Source organism: Sturnira hondurensis, unplaced genomic scaffold, assembly GCF_014824575.4.
Source record: "Sturnira hondurensis isolate 20B ecotype Veracruz unplaced genomic scaffold, ASM1482457v3 Scaffold0006413, whole genome shotgun sequence".
In the NCBI taxonomy this organism is placed as follows: Eukaryota; Metazoa; Chordata; class Mammalia; order Chiroptera; family Phyllostomidae; genus Sturnira; species Sturnira hondurensis.
This window is the reverse complement of record NW_028079044.1, coordinates 17,012,559-17,029,149: the sequence shown is the minus strand read 5'-3', so window position 1 is coordinate 17,029,149 and position 16,591 is coordinate 17,012,559. Positions and strand designations below refer to the sequence as shown.

The following is a 16,591-nucleotide window of genomic DNA, read 5'->3' as shown; positions in this document are numbered from 1 at the left end:
CACACGCAGTACAGAAAATGGGTGGTGATGGAGGAGGTACCGGTTCAACCTTCAAGGTGCAGACGGCGGTTCCCATTCTCCACTCTCACAGGCCCCACTGACACGGCCTAACCTCATGTACTGCTGAGGGAAAGCCAAGCCATTTTGGAATAAATGGATAGGGAAAGCGTTTTAAGTTTGCATATTCCATAAAGAACAAACAGGAAAATGTCTTATGAAATTTTGTACTCAGAAGAAGAAAAGATTTTTAGCTCCATATTTTAGCTGCATATTTTCATCTGCATTAGAGGGGAAAAGTTATTTCTTTGAGGCTCTGCTAATGGTTTCCATCTTTCCCTAGGAGAACTTGCTATTTTCATAAAAAGACAGGCACAAGACTGCAACATAGACCTGAAAGAAACTAACTGAATTGATATTTTTCCACATTTAACTTAAGGACCAAACTTCCAATTTAAAACAAAAGTACTGGTTAATATCAGTAAAGTTTTTGCCAGCTATTTCACTGAAGATGAAGAAAAAATATCCTCTGTGACAGATCCAGAGATTTGCTGTTTGGGGTATTTTCAAATATATTTTATTCTTTGTTGATGATAACTATAACAGAATAGATGGATTTTAATAGAAAATGAGCCAAAAAGGGAAAGATGATATATCACATGCAAAAGCACACACTTAAAAAAATTTAGACATGTTTTATTTACATAGCAATTTGAATCTGAAAAAGTATTTTGACTCTGGCCAGGTGGCTCAGTTAGTTGGAGTTTCATCCCGTATAGGAAAAGGTTGCAGGTTCAGTCCCCAGCCCGGGCGTGTATGGGAGGCAATGGATTAATGCTTCCCTCTCACATCAGTGTGTCTGTCTGTCTGTCTCCTTCTTCCCCTTTCCCTAAAAATCAATAAAGTATATCCTCAGGTGAAGAATAAAGAAAAAGAAAGAAAAAATATTCTGAATATTAAGTTCTTATACTATCCTCTCCTCCTTCAAGGTCCCTTATAATATCATCCCCAACTTTTATTTGCACCCCAATCCTTCATTTCTACTCTCAAGGAGTAGTTTTTGCTTCTTTCCCACTGAAAGGCACTTGCTCATAGCCTTTCTGCCAAGAATATTGCTCTTGTCTGCACAGCTCCCCCAGGAAAGCAAGTCTGAGAATCACCGGCAATCTCCAGAACGTGCTGTCTTCACCTACCACTTGGTACCTACCACATAATTTCTTACACTGTCATCTAATTTTCAACACAAATGTGTGTGTGTGTATTCTCTCTGTCACCTGTCAAATGAGCTGCTGGAGGGAATGGGGTCTTTCTTATACTTTCCCCCTTATATCTTTTATAGTAAGTACACAGGTGTCTTTCAGAAGATGGCATTCAACTATTTTTTCATAAATTTACCCACTGTAATATAATCACCATTTTCCTTCAAAAAAGTTTTTAAAATTAAGCTTTTACATTAGTTTCCAAAATGGTGAAATATTTTACATTTTTCTATTTAATAGGAAAAAAGATCCTTGCTTTTGCTACCTATTATTTCCTAGGAAAATGATTGTTGAAAGAACTGGCAAGGATCAAACTAAAGTTCAAAATTCTCCTCGGGTGGAGAACAGAAAACGGTTTCTACTAATTTCTAGACTGATAGTGAGTTTTCTTCAGTTAATGTTAATACTTATTTTTTTTAGTAAATGGCAATCCATAGATCCTGATGTTTTTGGAAGTCTATTCTTTGAAAGACAGTTGTCCTAGTGAAAATAGGCCCGCAAATGCCTATTGTCATTAGGTTGAAAAGAATGTCAATGTGATGCAATTGCTTTGTCCTCACACCTATAAAGATAATAATCAAAGTACCCACTGAACCTTTCTACACAAATCTATGACTAAACTAAGTTAGAATTTCCTGCCATCAACAATTCATATCACTTTGCCAGGAAACAATGAAAATCTAACAGTCCTATTAAGCAGACTCCATGGCAATCAGGTTCCTGAAATACTGACTGCTCAGCATTATGAGACACTTAGCTCTAGTCAATCAATCACTCAGGTCAACAAGGAACACAGAGTCCTTCACAGACACTTACGAGAGAGATGCCACAGTGTCTGACACCTGTTCTCATCTGGCTTGTTCAACTTAAACATTAGGTTGTGGAAGGGGCTCTGGTTTGGGGATCAGAAGCCCTAAGTCTGCGCTCAGACTATACCATTTACAGGATGTGTGATTCGGGGAAGTCCTGTGGACCAAGGCTCCCTTTCCAGACCTGCAAAGCGGGGGTAATAGTGCCTACTTCACACAAGGTTGTTCCAAGGGTTAAATGAAGTACTGTGTATAAACACTTGTAGGCTATTAAACATTTTACAAGCATCAGCTATTTTTATAGAAATAGAAATCAATTTTACTTTAAGATAGCCAACAATGTCTGGAAACTGTGCCAGTAAAAGTAAATAATTACCAACTAATACTAAATAGCTGAGTTTTGCCTTCAATAATTTATACAATTATTATGGTTGAATATTTCCCCAATCATCCTTTACAAATTTATAAAATATTTTCTAATGTTGGCCCATACATATTCCGTTTTTAAAAATCAGTTATTTCACAACAAGGCAGAATGTCTTTTTCCTAGAACCCTGGGTTAAAGCTAAGTGGCAATTCTGCATGGTCCTTCGGGGGCACATGAGCATTTGAAATAACTTCCAAGGACAATGCCAAGTTCTACCCAGGACTTTTTCCTAATAATGAATGGAAATACTTACTCAGAGTTCATTCATAAAAGATTTATATCAATGTTTTTCAGAAATGGCATTTTCTATAACTCAGCAGGGCTCAAAATCCTTTCTGTGGTTTTTCTGCATTGTTGTTAATTATTAACAGTAATCTTTGGGCTCAAAATATAGAGCTACACACCCATAACAATACCAGGTTTTTGTAAGCTGTTAGATTTAAAAATATACATTTTCCAAAGTATTTCTGATTTTAATGATATAGGCATGTGGATAACAATACGTATCTGAAGAAAGAACTCTTCAGGAAAAGGAAATTTAAAAAGTCTTTGAATTTGCTTAGGCTGAGGTAAAAACAAGCTAGGACAGTTGGAAAAACACAGAAAGATTCATATAGCTCAAGGGGAATGAATGAGAAGGAAGACATCAGGGCATCAAAGCAGAGAAGAACTTGTGAGACATGGTGGGGTTTTGTGGAAAGATATAGGAAGGTTTTGAATAAGAAAACAACATTATACAACTTATTTTGAGAGAATTACCCTGGCTGCTGTGTGAAAAACAAACTACAGAAGCACAATAGAAGAAACAGAATTATACTCCAGGAAGGAGATGATGGTGGTATGACTGAGATGATAGAGATAGAGGATGTAAGAAGTGGTCAGGGTTTTACAGGTTGAAATGACAAGAACTGCCAATGGAGTGAATGAGTTACTACTGGGGGAAAAAGAGAAGAATCAACAGTGCTTGTGGCTGGGGGCCTAAGCACTCTGTGTGAGGTGAAGCCATTGACAAAGGTGGAGACACTTGAGAATGAGTTGTTCTTCTGATAGAAATCGAGAGTTCTGTTTCAGATGGGGTGTGAACTACTCATTTTATAGCCAAGTGGGGGCATTCAAACATACGAGTCTAGAGCCATTCAGTTGAATTAGCTCACCTAAGGAATAAGAACAGAGTAGAGAAGGGAAAAAAAAATCAGCGAACTGAGTCCCCTAACTCTGAAATAATTACAGGTGGGGAAAAGGAAGAGATGACAGCAAAGAAAGCTAAGGAGGGGCAGCCAGGAACATAACTGATCCAACTCGATGAATATGAGTAAGTTGCCACCCGACCTAAATTTCTCCACTATTGAGCACAGACCCCTGAGTACAAGTGATCCAACCTCTGTTTTCCATGTTTTCATGAGGAACTGAAGTTCAGGAAGATCAAAGTTATGCTACAGAATTGGCACAACCATAACTAGAATCCAAGTCTGCTGATTTAAAAACCCATTATCTCTCCATCTTAAAGGGCTACCTAAAGATTAAGCAGGCAACAGTAATGAGAACAGAATAATTTTTATTTTTGTTTACTTCCAAAGATTAGGTAACTTAATACCAAAATTTTAAATGAACCTGAAGTACTGGCTTACATTGGCTTCTAAAACAGTGGCTAACACATCAGGTGCTCAATATTCACTCAATGAATAAGTGATCATATTATACTTTTGTTTTCATTCCAAAGTAATTTATCTTGCATTTAAAAAATTCTATACATTCTAAAACCTAAAGCAAAAACATGAATCTTGTTATAAAATAGCTAAGTCTCAAAATTTAGGAGGAAAAAAAGAATTAACAAATATGGTCTTTATTAAATAATGAAACAGTCAACTAGCATACCATAATAGAAAGTAGTCACTTTGTTCATTGAAAATCATTACAATGTACTGCCCTGGCTGGCATAGCTCAGTGGATTGAGCGCGGGCCTGCGAACCAGATGATCGCGGTTCGATTCTCAGTCAGGGCACATGCCTGGGTTGCAGGCCGGTTCCTTGCAGGCTAACTACCAGCAGGGGACGCACAAAAAGGCAACCATACATTGATGTTTCTCTCCCTCTCTCCTTCCCCTCTAAAGATAAATAAATAAATAAAATCTTTAAAAAAAAAAAGAAAATCATTACAATGTACTATCTATGCCAAAAGAAATCTGAAAATTCTTATATATTTTCAATTAATAATATAACAAAGAAAAATAAATTTATTATTAAAACGAATGTATATTCAGACTTTTGGTCAAGATGGAAGCACAGGTAAACATGCTTCAACTCCTTACACAACTACCGGAAAAATTATAACTAGACTACAAAACAAATATCATGCAGAACCATCAGAAAATCAAGCTGTATGGTAGTTCAACAACGAAGGATTTAAAGAAGCTACATTCAAGTGGGAATTCCAGTGAAGATGGAAGAGGAGGTACACACACTTCGCCTCCTTGTGTAACCACAGGAAGAACTACAACCAGATCTCAAAAACAAATAACACCCAGAACCATCAGAAAATTGAGCTTAATGGAAGCCCAGCAACCAAGGATTTAAAAAAGCCGCATCCATTCAGACAGGTACTCCTACCAGAGACATGGAGACAGGGCAGAGACATGGAGACAGGCAGAGAGGCAGTGTGGTATGGACATGCAGCGGTGGCAGCTGCGACATGGGTGGTCCCACACTCACCTGTGGTGGATAAAATTAGGAAGGATACCTAGGGAGTGAGGCATCCCAGCCCCAGGCCAGACTGCACTGACCAGGGTTCCAGTGCCAAGATAAGTGCCCATAACTTCTGGCTGTAAAAACCAGTGGGGTTTGGGGTGGTGGAAGAAACTGCTGGATTTTCAGGAGATTCCTCCTAAAGGGCCTGCATGGACTTAGGACTTACATGGACCTACCCCTCCTAAAATTCAGCACAAGGGCAACAGCTGGAAGGGCATGAGCAGCACACAGGGAGAAAGTGAAGTGACTGGAAAAGGAACAAGTGCTGGGAGACAGCTTCCTCCTGGGCCAGCCTCAAGAAGCCAGTCAGTAGCACTGTCCCCTCTCTGAGCCCTCCCCCACACAGAGCCACAAAGTGGTGAAACAGGTTGCCACACCCTGGCAATTACCTAAGGCTCTGCCCCATACAATGTATAGGCCTGCTTTTCTACAACAAGCCAAGCTACTAAAATCAAAGCAGCTCTACCTAATACAGAGAAACAAACATGAGGAAGCTGCCAAATTGAGGAGATGAGGAGACAAAGAAATATGGCCCAAATGAAAGAACAGAAAAAAAAAAACATCAAAAAGAACTAAACAAAGCAGAAACAGCCAACCTATCAGATGCAGAGTTTAAAATACTGGTTATAAGGATGCTCAGAGAACTCATTGAGTTATGGCAAAAAAATATATAAAGGGAGAAATGAAGGTTACCCAAAATGAAATAAAGAAAAATATACATGGGATCAACAGTGCCAAGAAGGAAGCTGGGATTCAAATGAACAACTTGGAAAAAAAGAAAGAAGCATTCAACCAGGAGAGAAAGAAGAAATAAGAAGTCTAAAAGGAGAGGCTGAGGAACCTCTGTGACAACTTTCAAGGTATCAACATCCGAATCACAGGGGTGCCAGAAGGAGAAGAGGAAGAGTAAAAAATTGAAAGTTTACTTGAAAAAATAATGAAAGAAAGCTCCCCTAATTTGGCAAAGGAAATAGACATATAAGTCCAGGAAGCATAGAGAGTCCTAAAGAAGTTGGACCCAAAGAGGAACACACTAAGACACATAGTTAAAATGCCAAAGGTTAAACATAAAGAGAATCTTAAAAGCAGCAAGAGAAAACCAGAGAGTTAGCTACAAAGGAGTTCTCATAAGACTATGAGCTGATTTCTCAAAAGAAACTTGGCAGGCAAGAAAGGGCTGGGAAGAACTATTCAAAGTGATGAAAAGTGTGAACCTATAATTGAGATTACTCTATCCGGCAAAAGCTTTCATCTAGAATTGAAGGGCAGATAAAGTGCTTCCTAGACAAGATAAAGCTAAAGGAGCTCATCATCTTCAACAGATTATTATATGAAATCTTAAAAGGACTTATTTACGAAAAAGAAGATCAAAACTAGGAACATTAAAATGCAACAAATTCACAACTATCAACACTGAATCTAAAAAACAAACTATGCAAACAACTAGAACAGAAACACAGTCATGGCTAGGGAGATCATCTGGAGGGTTATTATTGGGGGGGGTGGAGGAGAGTGGGGGAAAAGGTGCAGGGACTAAGAAACATAATCGGTAGGAAAAACATAGACAGAGGGATGTCAAGAATAGCACAAAAAGTGGAGAAGACAAAGGACTTCAACGCACAACCCATGGACAGGAACTAAGAGGGTGACTGCTGGTGGGAACGAGCATACCAGGTAGAGAGGGGCAAAGAGGGAAAATTGGAACAACTGTAATAGCATAATCAATAAAATAGATTTTTAAAAATGAATGCATATTCAAATAAATAAGAAAGAAAAAGCCATAGAAGGCATTCCTATATGTTTTGTCAAGGCTATATTGAATATAATTGATGTGGTTAATGCTATATCTAAATGGATTTAAAAAATTATAGTCAAGTCTTATGTAAAACTGTGTAGCAAGTGATCAACATTTAGTCTAAAATACTTTCTTCTAAGACCATATTCTTACACATGATCAAAGAACTGTAAGCATGGCAAATATTGATAGGTTACTTTCTCTATATGCAGATCCTATAAATGCATTAAGATACAATCAACTTTGATTATAATTAATTACAAACGATTCATAGACTGTCATGACTAATTCTGGGAATCTTAACTACTAGGCAACTAGCTAGAGTTTCTCTAATGGAACCTATTTATTTTGCCTCAAATAATATAATAGCATGGATTTATACTAAATACATGTTCCTGTTTTTTATTAAGTGGCTTCTGAAAATTAGTATCTTGTAGTTTGATGTATACACATGCATATGTTATCGGTTAATATTATAATAACTTGGAACACTTTTAAAAAATAACAGAAAAACATTTTGCAACATAGCTATAAACCTGAATCAGAAATAACAAAATATAATGAATTTACTTATATTAAATATGCATTTTTAAAAATGACATATTGCTTGTGGCAAAACACTGTTCTTTCACACTATAGAGACCATGTTGCTGATTCATTACAATAATGGCACTTATAGTTGGTGACTGATACACTTCCTTACCTCATCCCTTTTAGAAGGTATTACAATTTTTTTTAAAAAGGTAGGGCATTGCCTTCTGAGAAACACGAAGGCACAATATCTTCATTTGTACAATACCTACCTAAGGTATTGTAAATCTAAGGGAATGTATGTGAGTTTGATTTTACACTTTTACACTAAACTGGTTGAAAATGGGTTCCATTTTATGAAACCCATTTTAGTGCATAGTCCATATGTATCCTAAGTTTAGTGCTTAATTTAACAATCAAGAACAGGAGTCATAATATATTGCATAAAACCTATTACGCACCAGCGGAAGTGAATGAGTCAGAGGCAGGCACAGTATAAGCAAGTAGGTTATACTGGACATTAAGTATCTAATGTTCTAATTCAGACAAGTACCTTAGGGTTATCAAATGCATTAAACCGAGCTAGTCTTCTGACAGAATGCAGTGTACAGCACAAAAAGAATAAATTAGTTACATAATTGGAAAGATACTTAAAATGACACCATCAACTCACTCGCTAAAATTATGATTTTTTCAAGTTGATATTTTGTTAGATTTAGAAAATATGTCAGAGAAAATAGAATATCTGTAGTCTAGAAAAATTAAATTTAATAATTAGATATCCTTTCTAAATATCAACCTCCTATACTACATGGGCTATGGAAAACTTTATTTTTTACTATAGTATGTATTTAATATGTGATCTATTTCTGTCTTTCTGTTTTACTCATAGGATGGAATGAGTGAAAATGAAACAAACCCATATGTGTACAGCTGTGTTTTCACATTTGCTGCATTGTGATAAAACTTTGAACATAGATCAGAATACTTGGAAAAACAATAAAATACCATATAAATGTAGGTAGCTGACATAGTATTAGACTAAGATTACTTAACGTATTATACAACATTTGAGGTCACCTAGATACATCAGACAGAGAAACTGACTCGCACATATTCAAGGGATTAGAAGACAAGACTGGGAAGCAAAAGAAATTAAAAATCAACCTAGTATTTCAATTGAGAGAATAATCATTTTGACTTGAGAATAATTCTTATCCTGTTTTGCAAAAGCAAATTTTTAAAGACAATATGCAAACAAAGATGTTTTAGTTCATAAACTCCATCTCTCTTCCAAATGTGTCAATCATAATGGAAAACTGGCTTACCACAACTATACTTCTGGAATACACAGGGTGGGGCAAAAGTAGGTTTACAGTCGTGAGTATACAAAATAGTTTATTATTATATTATTTATTAATTATGTTATTTTCCATATGAACATCTGTAAACTCACTTCTGTCCCACCCTGTGTATACTTTTTATTTTCCTGGATATAATAATTTCTGGCTGATTTTTATGTGTTATTTTATAATCTGTGAGATTTCAGTATTTTCCTTCAGTGGCTATAGGAAAAACATGCATGAATTTACATCAAAACTTTCTTTTAAGAAAACTAAATTAGAACATTTTATCATTCTGACACAGTAGGTGCATATTCTAGCGCTACTGAAATAAATACCTAGGCCCAAGATAGAGCTACTTCTGTCTGGGCTGCCACATCAGCAACCAAAAAATAACTTTCACGTCCCTGTAAATGCTGTGCTTGCCTAGAAACACAGTCTGTCTAGTCAGCCAATCCCTAAACACCAAGCCAGCTCTGGGCTGTATACTTACTTCCTTGTTCCTTCTCATTCCAACTGAGGTTGACTATGTGAGTCCAGCCAGCTGGATATCTTCTATTTTTCTCTTTCCTGTTTTTTATTTATCTTTTTTTTAAAAAAGATGGTATTAATTTGTTTTTAGACAGAGGGGAAAGGAGAGAGAGAAACAATCAATGTGTGGTTGCTTCTCACATGCCCCCCGCCCCTTCCTGGGGACTTGGTAGGCAACCCAGGAATGTGCCCTGACTGGGAACTGAACCAGTGACCCTTTAGTTTGCAGGCTGGTGATCAATCCACTAAGCCACACCAGCCAGGGCTATTTCTTATCTTATGAAAGTCCTCCTGTCTCATTTTGCAGTTCTCTGAATGGGGGCTGTCTGCCTCAGGAAGTACTGAGTAAAGTTTACATCACCTAAATTGTATTCTTTAATCATTTTTTAATAGCACTAAATAATACATTGCTAAAACAATACATATTCTTATAAATAGCCTTGGCTGGTGTGGCTCAGTGGATTGAGTACTGGCCTGTGAACCAAGGGTCACGGGTTTGATTCCCAGTCAGGGCACATACCTGGGTTGCAGGCCAGGTCCCCAGTAGGGGGCGTGTGAGAGTCAACCACACATTGATGTTCCTCTCCTTCTGTTTCTCCCCCCCTTCCCCTTCTAAAAATAAATAAATAAAATCTTTAAAAAATATTCTTATAAATAAAGGTTGTTAAAGAGTAAATTGATCATAATATTAGTTTTTAGCAATGACACAAAAAATCTAGTAGATTGTGTTTTTTTTTATTGCGGTTATTGTTATTTTTTGTCTAATAATGATAATGCAAAAGAAAGGGCATACAACTATGTATCCTGCTTCTGCAACTAGGGTTTCTATTATCTGAAAAATTCACAAGTTCTTGAACTGAAATACCTTATCCTGAGTTTTTTAAACTGCCAAATGTTTTGCCATTTGTCTAAAAAGACGAACACTGTCATAGTTTAGGAAGTTGTGACTAACGGTGGTGGAGTCAGGCGGTGCCACAGAAAAGCTGGGCTGGAGGAGGAGGGGACTTGGTTTTGACCTCACTGGCTTCGGTATCTCAGGAAACTCACTTAGGCTTTTTCTTAGTTTCCCCTCTCTCACTTGTAAAACAGCAGTCAGTGTGAGCGATCATATCTAATGTTCTCCAAGAGTCTCTCTGAACTGTAATGCAACTTAACAGTAAAAAAAAACTTCAGATTTTATCTTTAAGTAGGACCGCGACACTAAGCAATTCAACAGATGAAAAATACACTATATGTATATGTAAATATATTTATAGATAGGAAAGTTTATATTACCACATGTGAATCACTGGCCTTGCAGTAATTTCTCTTGACTACTCCCACTGACCGCCTTCAAAAAGATTAATGAGATGAAGGCAGCAATTTTTGGTAACATTATTCTTAGCAAAGCTTTCTATTTCATTTTTTATTCCTCTCAAGAATAGGCATATTTAGATTTTGCTTCTGGGAAAAATGTAGGACATCATAGCAAACCAATACTCTTGTTTCAACAAATAGAAAAAAGTTGATAAGCTATAAAAATAATTTTTGTTAGAGAATTGTGGGAGCGTGAACATTTTAGATGATCTAAACTCCAGGGAGGGCCCCGAGCAGCGTGGCTCTGAGGGCTGAGTGCTGACCTGCGGACTGAGAGGTCACCGGTTCCGTTCCTGGTCCGGGCACACGCCGGGATTGGGTGCCAGGCCCCCAGTGGGGGGCATGTGAGGGGCAGCCCATCGATGTTTCTCTCACACATCCATATTTTCCTCCCTCTCCTTCTCCCTTACCCCCGCTCTCTAAAAAAAAGTAAATAAAATCTTTAAAAATATATATTAAAAGAAAGAAAATTCCAGGGAGTAAAAAGCCCTTCCTAGGTGAGTCGAAACTCTCTGGCTCTTTTCTTCCTTCAGTGGCCTTTGCCAATTCTTGGTGTGGGCTGAGGACAGGACCTGTACCAGGTGGAGGGACACTATTTTTAAGAGAGAGACTCACAGAGCGTTCCACGGTTTCATGGGATTGTCGTGACAGCTTAGGAATGAAAGGAACAAGGTCAATCTTTTCGAAGGTGGACCAAGTTTTATTAAAATGTCAACTTAGTGATCTCTCTAAGTCTCTGACTGGACAGAGATGCCTGGCTACTGTCTGCCAAACACAGGGGACCCCCTCTCTGATGGAAGTGAAGGTCTGTAATCTCCACAGTTCTTTTCATAAACAAAGTTATTGCAAGAAAAAAAATCACTTAGACACGAAGAGGCAGAGAAATATGACCAATCACCAAAATAAAAGAAACCGATCAAGAAATGTTGATTAGCAAATACAATTTTTAAAATACCTAAGAAAAATATGTTAAAGAATATATTTTGAAATGAGTGAAAAATAGGGAGTGTGAATGAAATGGTGGGTAATTTCACCAAAATTAGAACCTGTAAAAAAAAACCATGGATAGTCTGAAATTGAAAAATGCAGTTTTTGAAATTAAAAACTCTTTATGAGTTTAACAGCAGGCCGGACCCAAGAGAGGATTAGTAAACTGTTTAGACCATTAAACAGCAAATATCCATTTTGAAGCATAGAAGGAAATAAAAGGAAGACACGGTCAAAAATGTAATATATGTTTAATTGAGTAGAAGGAAGAGAGAGGAGATGGAACGCAGCAGAAGCAATATCTAATGAGAGAAGAGCCAAGAAATCTCCCCAAATTAACAAGACAGTAACCTGTAAAAAAGCTCACTGAACCCAAACAGGATGACTACAAAGAAAAAAATACCTAGACATAAGTAAGTACACTGCTGAAACGAAAAGCAATAACAAAACGTTTAGAAGTGACCAGAGAAAAGGCACATTAACTACAAAAGAGCAACAATATGAACTTTCAACATAGACTACGCATGCAAGAGTCGGCAGAAGGACCCCTCTCAGAGATGAAAGGAAACAAAACGTCCCAAACTAAAATTCTACACTGAGTACATACATCCCTTAAAAAATCTAAATAAAGCCATTTTCAGATATACAAAAGCTGAAAGAATTCTTTTCCAGCAGATTTGTGCTACATAAAATACAAAGAGAAGTTAAAAACTAAAAGAAAATGATACCAGATGAAAGGATAAAACTTCAGGAAAAAAATGAAGGGCACCCAAAGTAATAAATATGCCAGTAAGTATAAAAGAATGATGATGCTAATATTTAGGAAATTATTAACTATGCCTTATGTTAACACACATGGGGGGAAACATGATGACAACTGTAAAAAGAAAAGGCAGAAGAGGAAGAGGAAATGGAGTTAAATGGATGTAAGATTATTGTACGATCTGGGGAATGGTAAAAGTAGATTGTGTTAAGTCAGTAATGTCAAATAAAATCTAATGTAACTAATGAAAATATATACAAATGAAAAGTTATGCCCTGGCTGGTGTGGCTCAGTGGATTGAGCTCGGGCCTGAGGACCGCACAATCACGGTTTGATTCCCAGTCAGGGCACATGCCTGGGTTGCAGGCCAGTTCCCAGCAGGGGACACAAAACAGGCAACCATACATCGATATTTCTCTCCCTCTCTCTTTCCCTTCCCTTCTAAAGATAAATAAATTAGGGTCTTAAAAGAAAAAAAGTTAATGGAGAAGAAAAAATGGAACAAAAAACACTTGACTAACCCAAAACCAACCAGGAAAAGAATAGAGGAACAAAAAATGTGTAGGATGAATAGAAAACAAACAGCAAAAAAGGCAACATTAAACTCAAATATATTAGTAATTATATTAAATGTAACTGGGCTAAGCATTACACCTAAAAGGCAGAGACTATCAGACTGGATTAAAAAAACAAGACCAAGGAACTGATTCTATGCTATTTGTAAGTGACATGCTTTAAATATAAGGACAAAGGTTGAATGTGAAAGGATAAAAGATGTCAACCAACATTTAACCAAAGCTGGAGCAGCTAGCTGCATTATATCACACAGACTTCGACTTCTGGCAACAACAGAATCAATCTATCAAAACCAGTAATCTTCAGGCAATGGACAGCTATCAAAAGCAGAACCAGAGGCAAGTCAACACGTGGGAAAAGGGAGAGGCTCTGAGTGAGTGCCGCTTCCTGTGGCTTTCCCACGGGGGCAGAGAACAGTTAGCTCACTGAGAAACACTAACAGAATGAAGAGAAGAAATATTATTCTCACTTCTGGTATCAGAAGGAAACTTTTTAACATCTCACTTCTAAGTATTAATAGAATGTTTGCTATAATCTTTTTGTAGCCATTCTTTATAATGTTACAGATGTTTCCTTCTATCTCTACTTTGAAATAGGTTTTTATCAATAAAGAATGAATTTTGTTAGTTTTTAAAATTATCTATTGAAGTGATTATATAATTTTCTACTTATTCTGATATATGGTGAATGATTACGTTATTTTTTAACCTTAAAGAAAACACGAATTCCCTGAACAAATCCAACTTGCTCAGTAGTTTCCTTTTTTTGTTAATTGTTTGGTTCACTTAACTAATTACTTTTGTTCTTTTTACATTTAAGTTCAAAAGTCATTTTTCCTGTAATTTTTCATTTTGTATTTTTCTTGCTGAGTTTTAGTATTAAGGTTACACTGGTCTCATAAAGTGAGTTGGAGAATATAACCTTTTTTACCTTTTGGGGAATAATTTGTCTAAATATTGTTTCTTCTTTCATGCCAAACAATTTCTTTACTTGCAGGCTTTTTAATTACATATTCAATTTATAATGTTATAAGATTATTTCTTTTTTTGTATTTCTTTCTAAAAATTGTATTTTCTAGGAATTTGTTCCTTGCTCCTAATTTTTCAAGTTTATTGGCACAGCTGATGAAAATATCTTATTATCTGCATGATGTTCTCTGCTGGAATAGAACACTTATTTTTCAAACGATTAGGCCTAAGTTTTTTTATTTTCCTTTTTAGCCTCAGAAGTTTATTTCATCTTCTAATTAAAAACCACAATTATGGAAATTGCAACAACTTCAAAAAGTCCACTAAATTCAGTAACCTGTATTCCAAAATTATCAGAAAAACGGCTCTTTGGAATTAATGCTCTCTGAGACTGGAATCACTACTTTTTTCTTTGGGAGTACAATCTATTTTAAGTTCATTTATTCATTAAACAAAGTTGCGGATACAAGTGTAAAGAGTCCTTGCTGTTAAGAAACTTACTGTCTGGAGGAGGAGACAATCCAATAAAGAAACAAACACAGTCTCTTGAGATTAATTCTACTCTGTATGATACAAATGGAAACAAGACGCTACGGAGGAGAGAGACAGGTAGCTTTACTTTTCTTATAGGATCCAGTTCCATGTGTCGGCACGAATGGTGGAGCTGAGGGAGGCAGATGAGTTTCCTGAGCTGATTTGTGTCACGCTAAGGAGTCTGGGTAAAATGTTGGATGGGACAGCATTGGCAGCTTCTAAATGATATGATTTGCATTTTAGAAAGTTAGAATGAGAAAAACTGCAGGCATTTATAAGGTTAATAACTTCAACAATTTAGGATTATCTAAAATAAATATTATAATCCTACCTACGTATTAGCAAAATGAAAACCTATTTTCTATGGAAGTTTAAAAACTAGAAGTTAAAAGCTTGAGATGAGAAAGTGCAGGCATCAGTGAATAACTAACAGAGATTACGGAGAAGAGGAAGCACAATCAAACATTTCAGGGTTACACACCTGTAACAAAATTCTCCATAAGGACATTCAGGCCGGTCATCAGCCTCATCTCGATGTGTGGCTTGCACATGTCCATAATCACTATCGCCGGGGTGACTGAAATGTTGAAAATGGACAGGATTCTTCCTATGGGAGTTACAAATACACTGTGAGAAAAAAGAATTCATAGGATATACAAAATTTCTAGATGGTCTAAAAAATAATTAATAGGTTATGGCAGGAAACCAAGCAACATACGCCTGATTGTCCCAGAATGTGAAGTAATGTGCGGCACTGTTAAAAACACTGTTAAGCTCATCACATATTTGGTACAGAACTCTCATGGTATGAAAATTAACTCCTGGTGACATATGGCAGGCCATGTATGCCAGTGGACAATTTGCAAATAGTACTTCACATATTAAAGTATAGTGTTTAAAGACTTTCAACAAACACACGGATGCATCTACTGCTAGGATTAAAAAAAGACTTTTACCAATATTCTAGAAGCCTCCACAGCTTTCCTTCCAATCATTAAACCCATTTTACTACCTAAAAGTAACCACTATCCTATCATAGAAAATAGTGTTTCTCAAATTTTTGGTTGCAAGAAAAAACTACTAAAATTCCAGAGAGCTCTTGTTTATGTGGGCTATTTAACCTGCTGGAAATAAAAAATTAGAAATGTAAAAAATACATAAAAATAATTAACTATTTCTATATTATCATAAATAATGTGCCTTAACATAAATAACTCTACTTTCCATAAAAATACATAATTTTTCATTTTGTATTTTCAAATGCGAAATTGCTGTTCCAAACTTCGAAAGCTTCCGTAATGTCTACCTTAATAGAGGGCATCTGGATTCTCACATCCGCTGCTGCATTCAATCACTAACAACACAGACCATGTAGCCCCTGGGAAAATCTACTGGATACTTATGAGTCAGAGAATGAAAGTGAAAAAGGGACACACACACACACACACACATACACACACACACGTCTTAGTATTATTATGAAAATGGGTTTAACCTTACAGATTTCCTAGAAGGTTCCTGAGGACCATAACTTCTCAGGGGTCTCTGGACCGTACTTTTGAGAAGCAATGTTATAAAATAACATATGTCTCATTGGCTCTTGAGTTTAAGTGGAGCTAGAGAGTATATATTTCTTTGAGAATGACTTTTTATGTTTGCGTGATTATATTGTTGCATGGAGTAGTAGTATATTTTCATTACTGTGTAACATCTGATCGTATGGAGCTGCCAAAGTTTATTTGTCCATTTTACTATTCATAGATCTTTGGGTTCAGTCAGGTCATTGGCTTTTATGAGTAATGCAGCCATGGACATTCTGCCTTTGGTATACATGTCTGTGCATGGTCTGTATACGAAGAAAACTCTACAGATTCCATTAAAAAGTTAGAGTAATACACAAATTCAGCAAAGTTGCAGAATAAAAAAGTTTTAATCACTTCCGTTTCTATACACTCATAATAAATAATCTCA

The 16,591-nt window shown here is 36.5% G+C and overlaps 1 protein-coding gene across 2 annotated transcripts in view; it reads right to left on the bottom strand.

Moving 5' to 3' along the window:
• The window catches only part of APLF (aprataxin and PNKP like factor), a 97,737-nt gene that overhangs the window by 11,615 nt on the left and 69,531 nt on the right, over positions 1–16,591 (bottom strand). For both annotated transcript variants that reach the window (XM_037048082.1, XM_037048083.1), the window contains exon 8: positions 15,102–15,227. In XM_037048082.1, the coding sequence (XP_036903977.1) occupies positions 15,102–15,227 (126 nt within the window). The remainder of the gene's footprint in view (positions 1–15,101; positions 15,228–16,591) is intronic.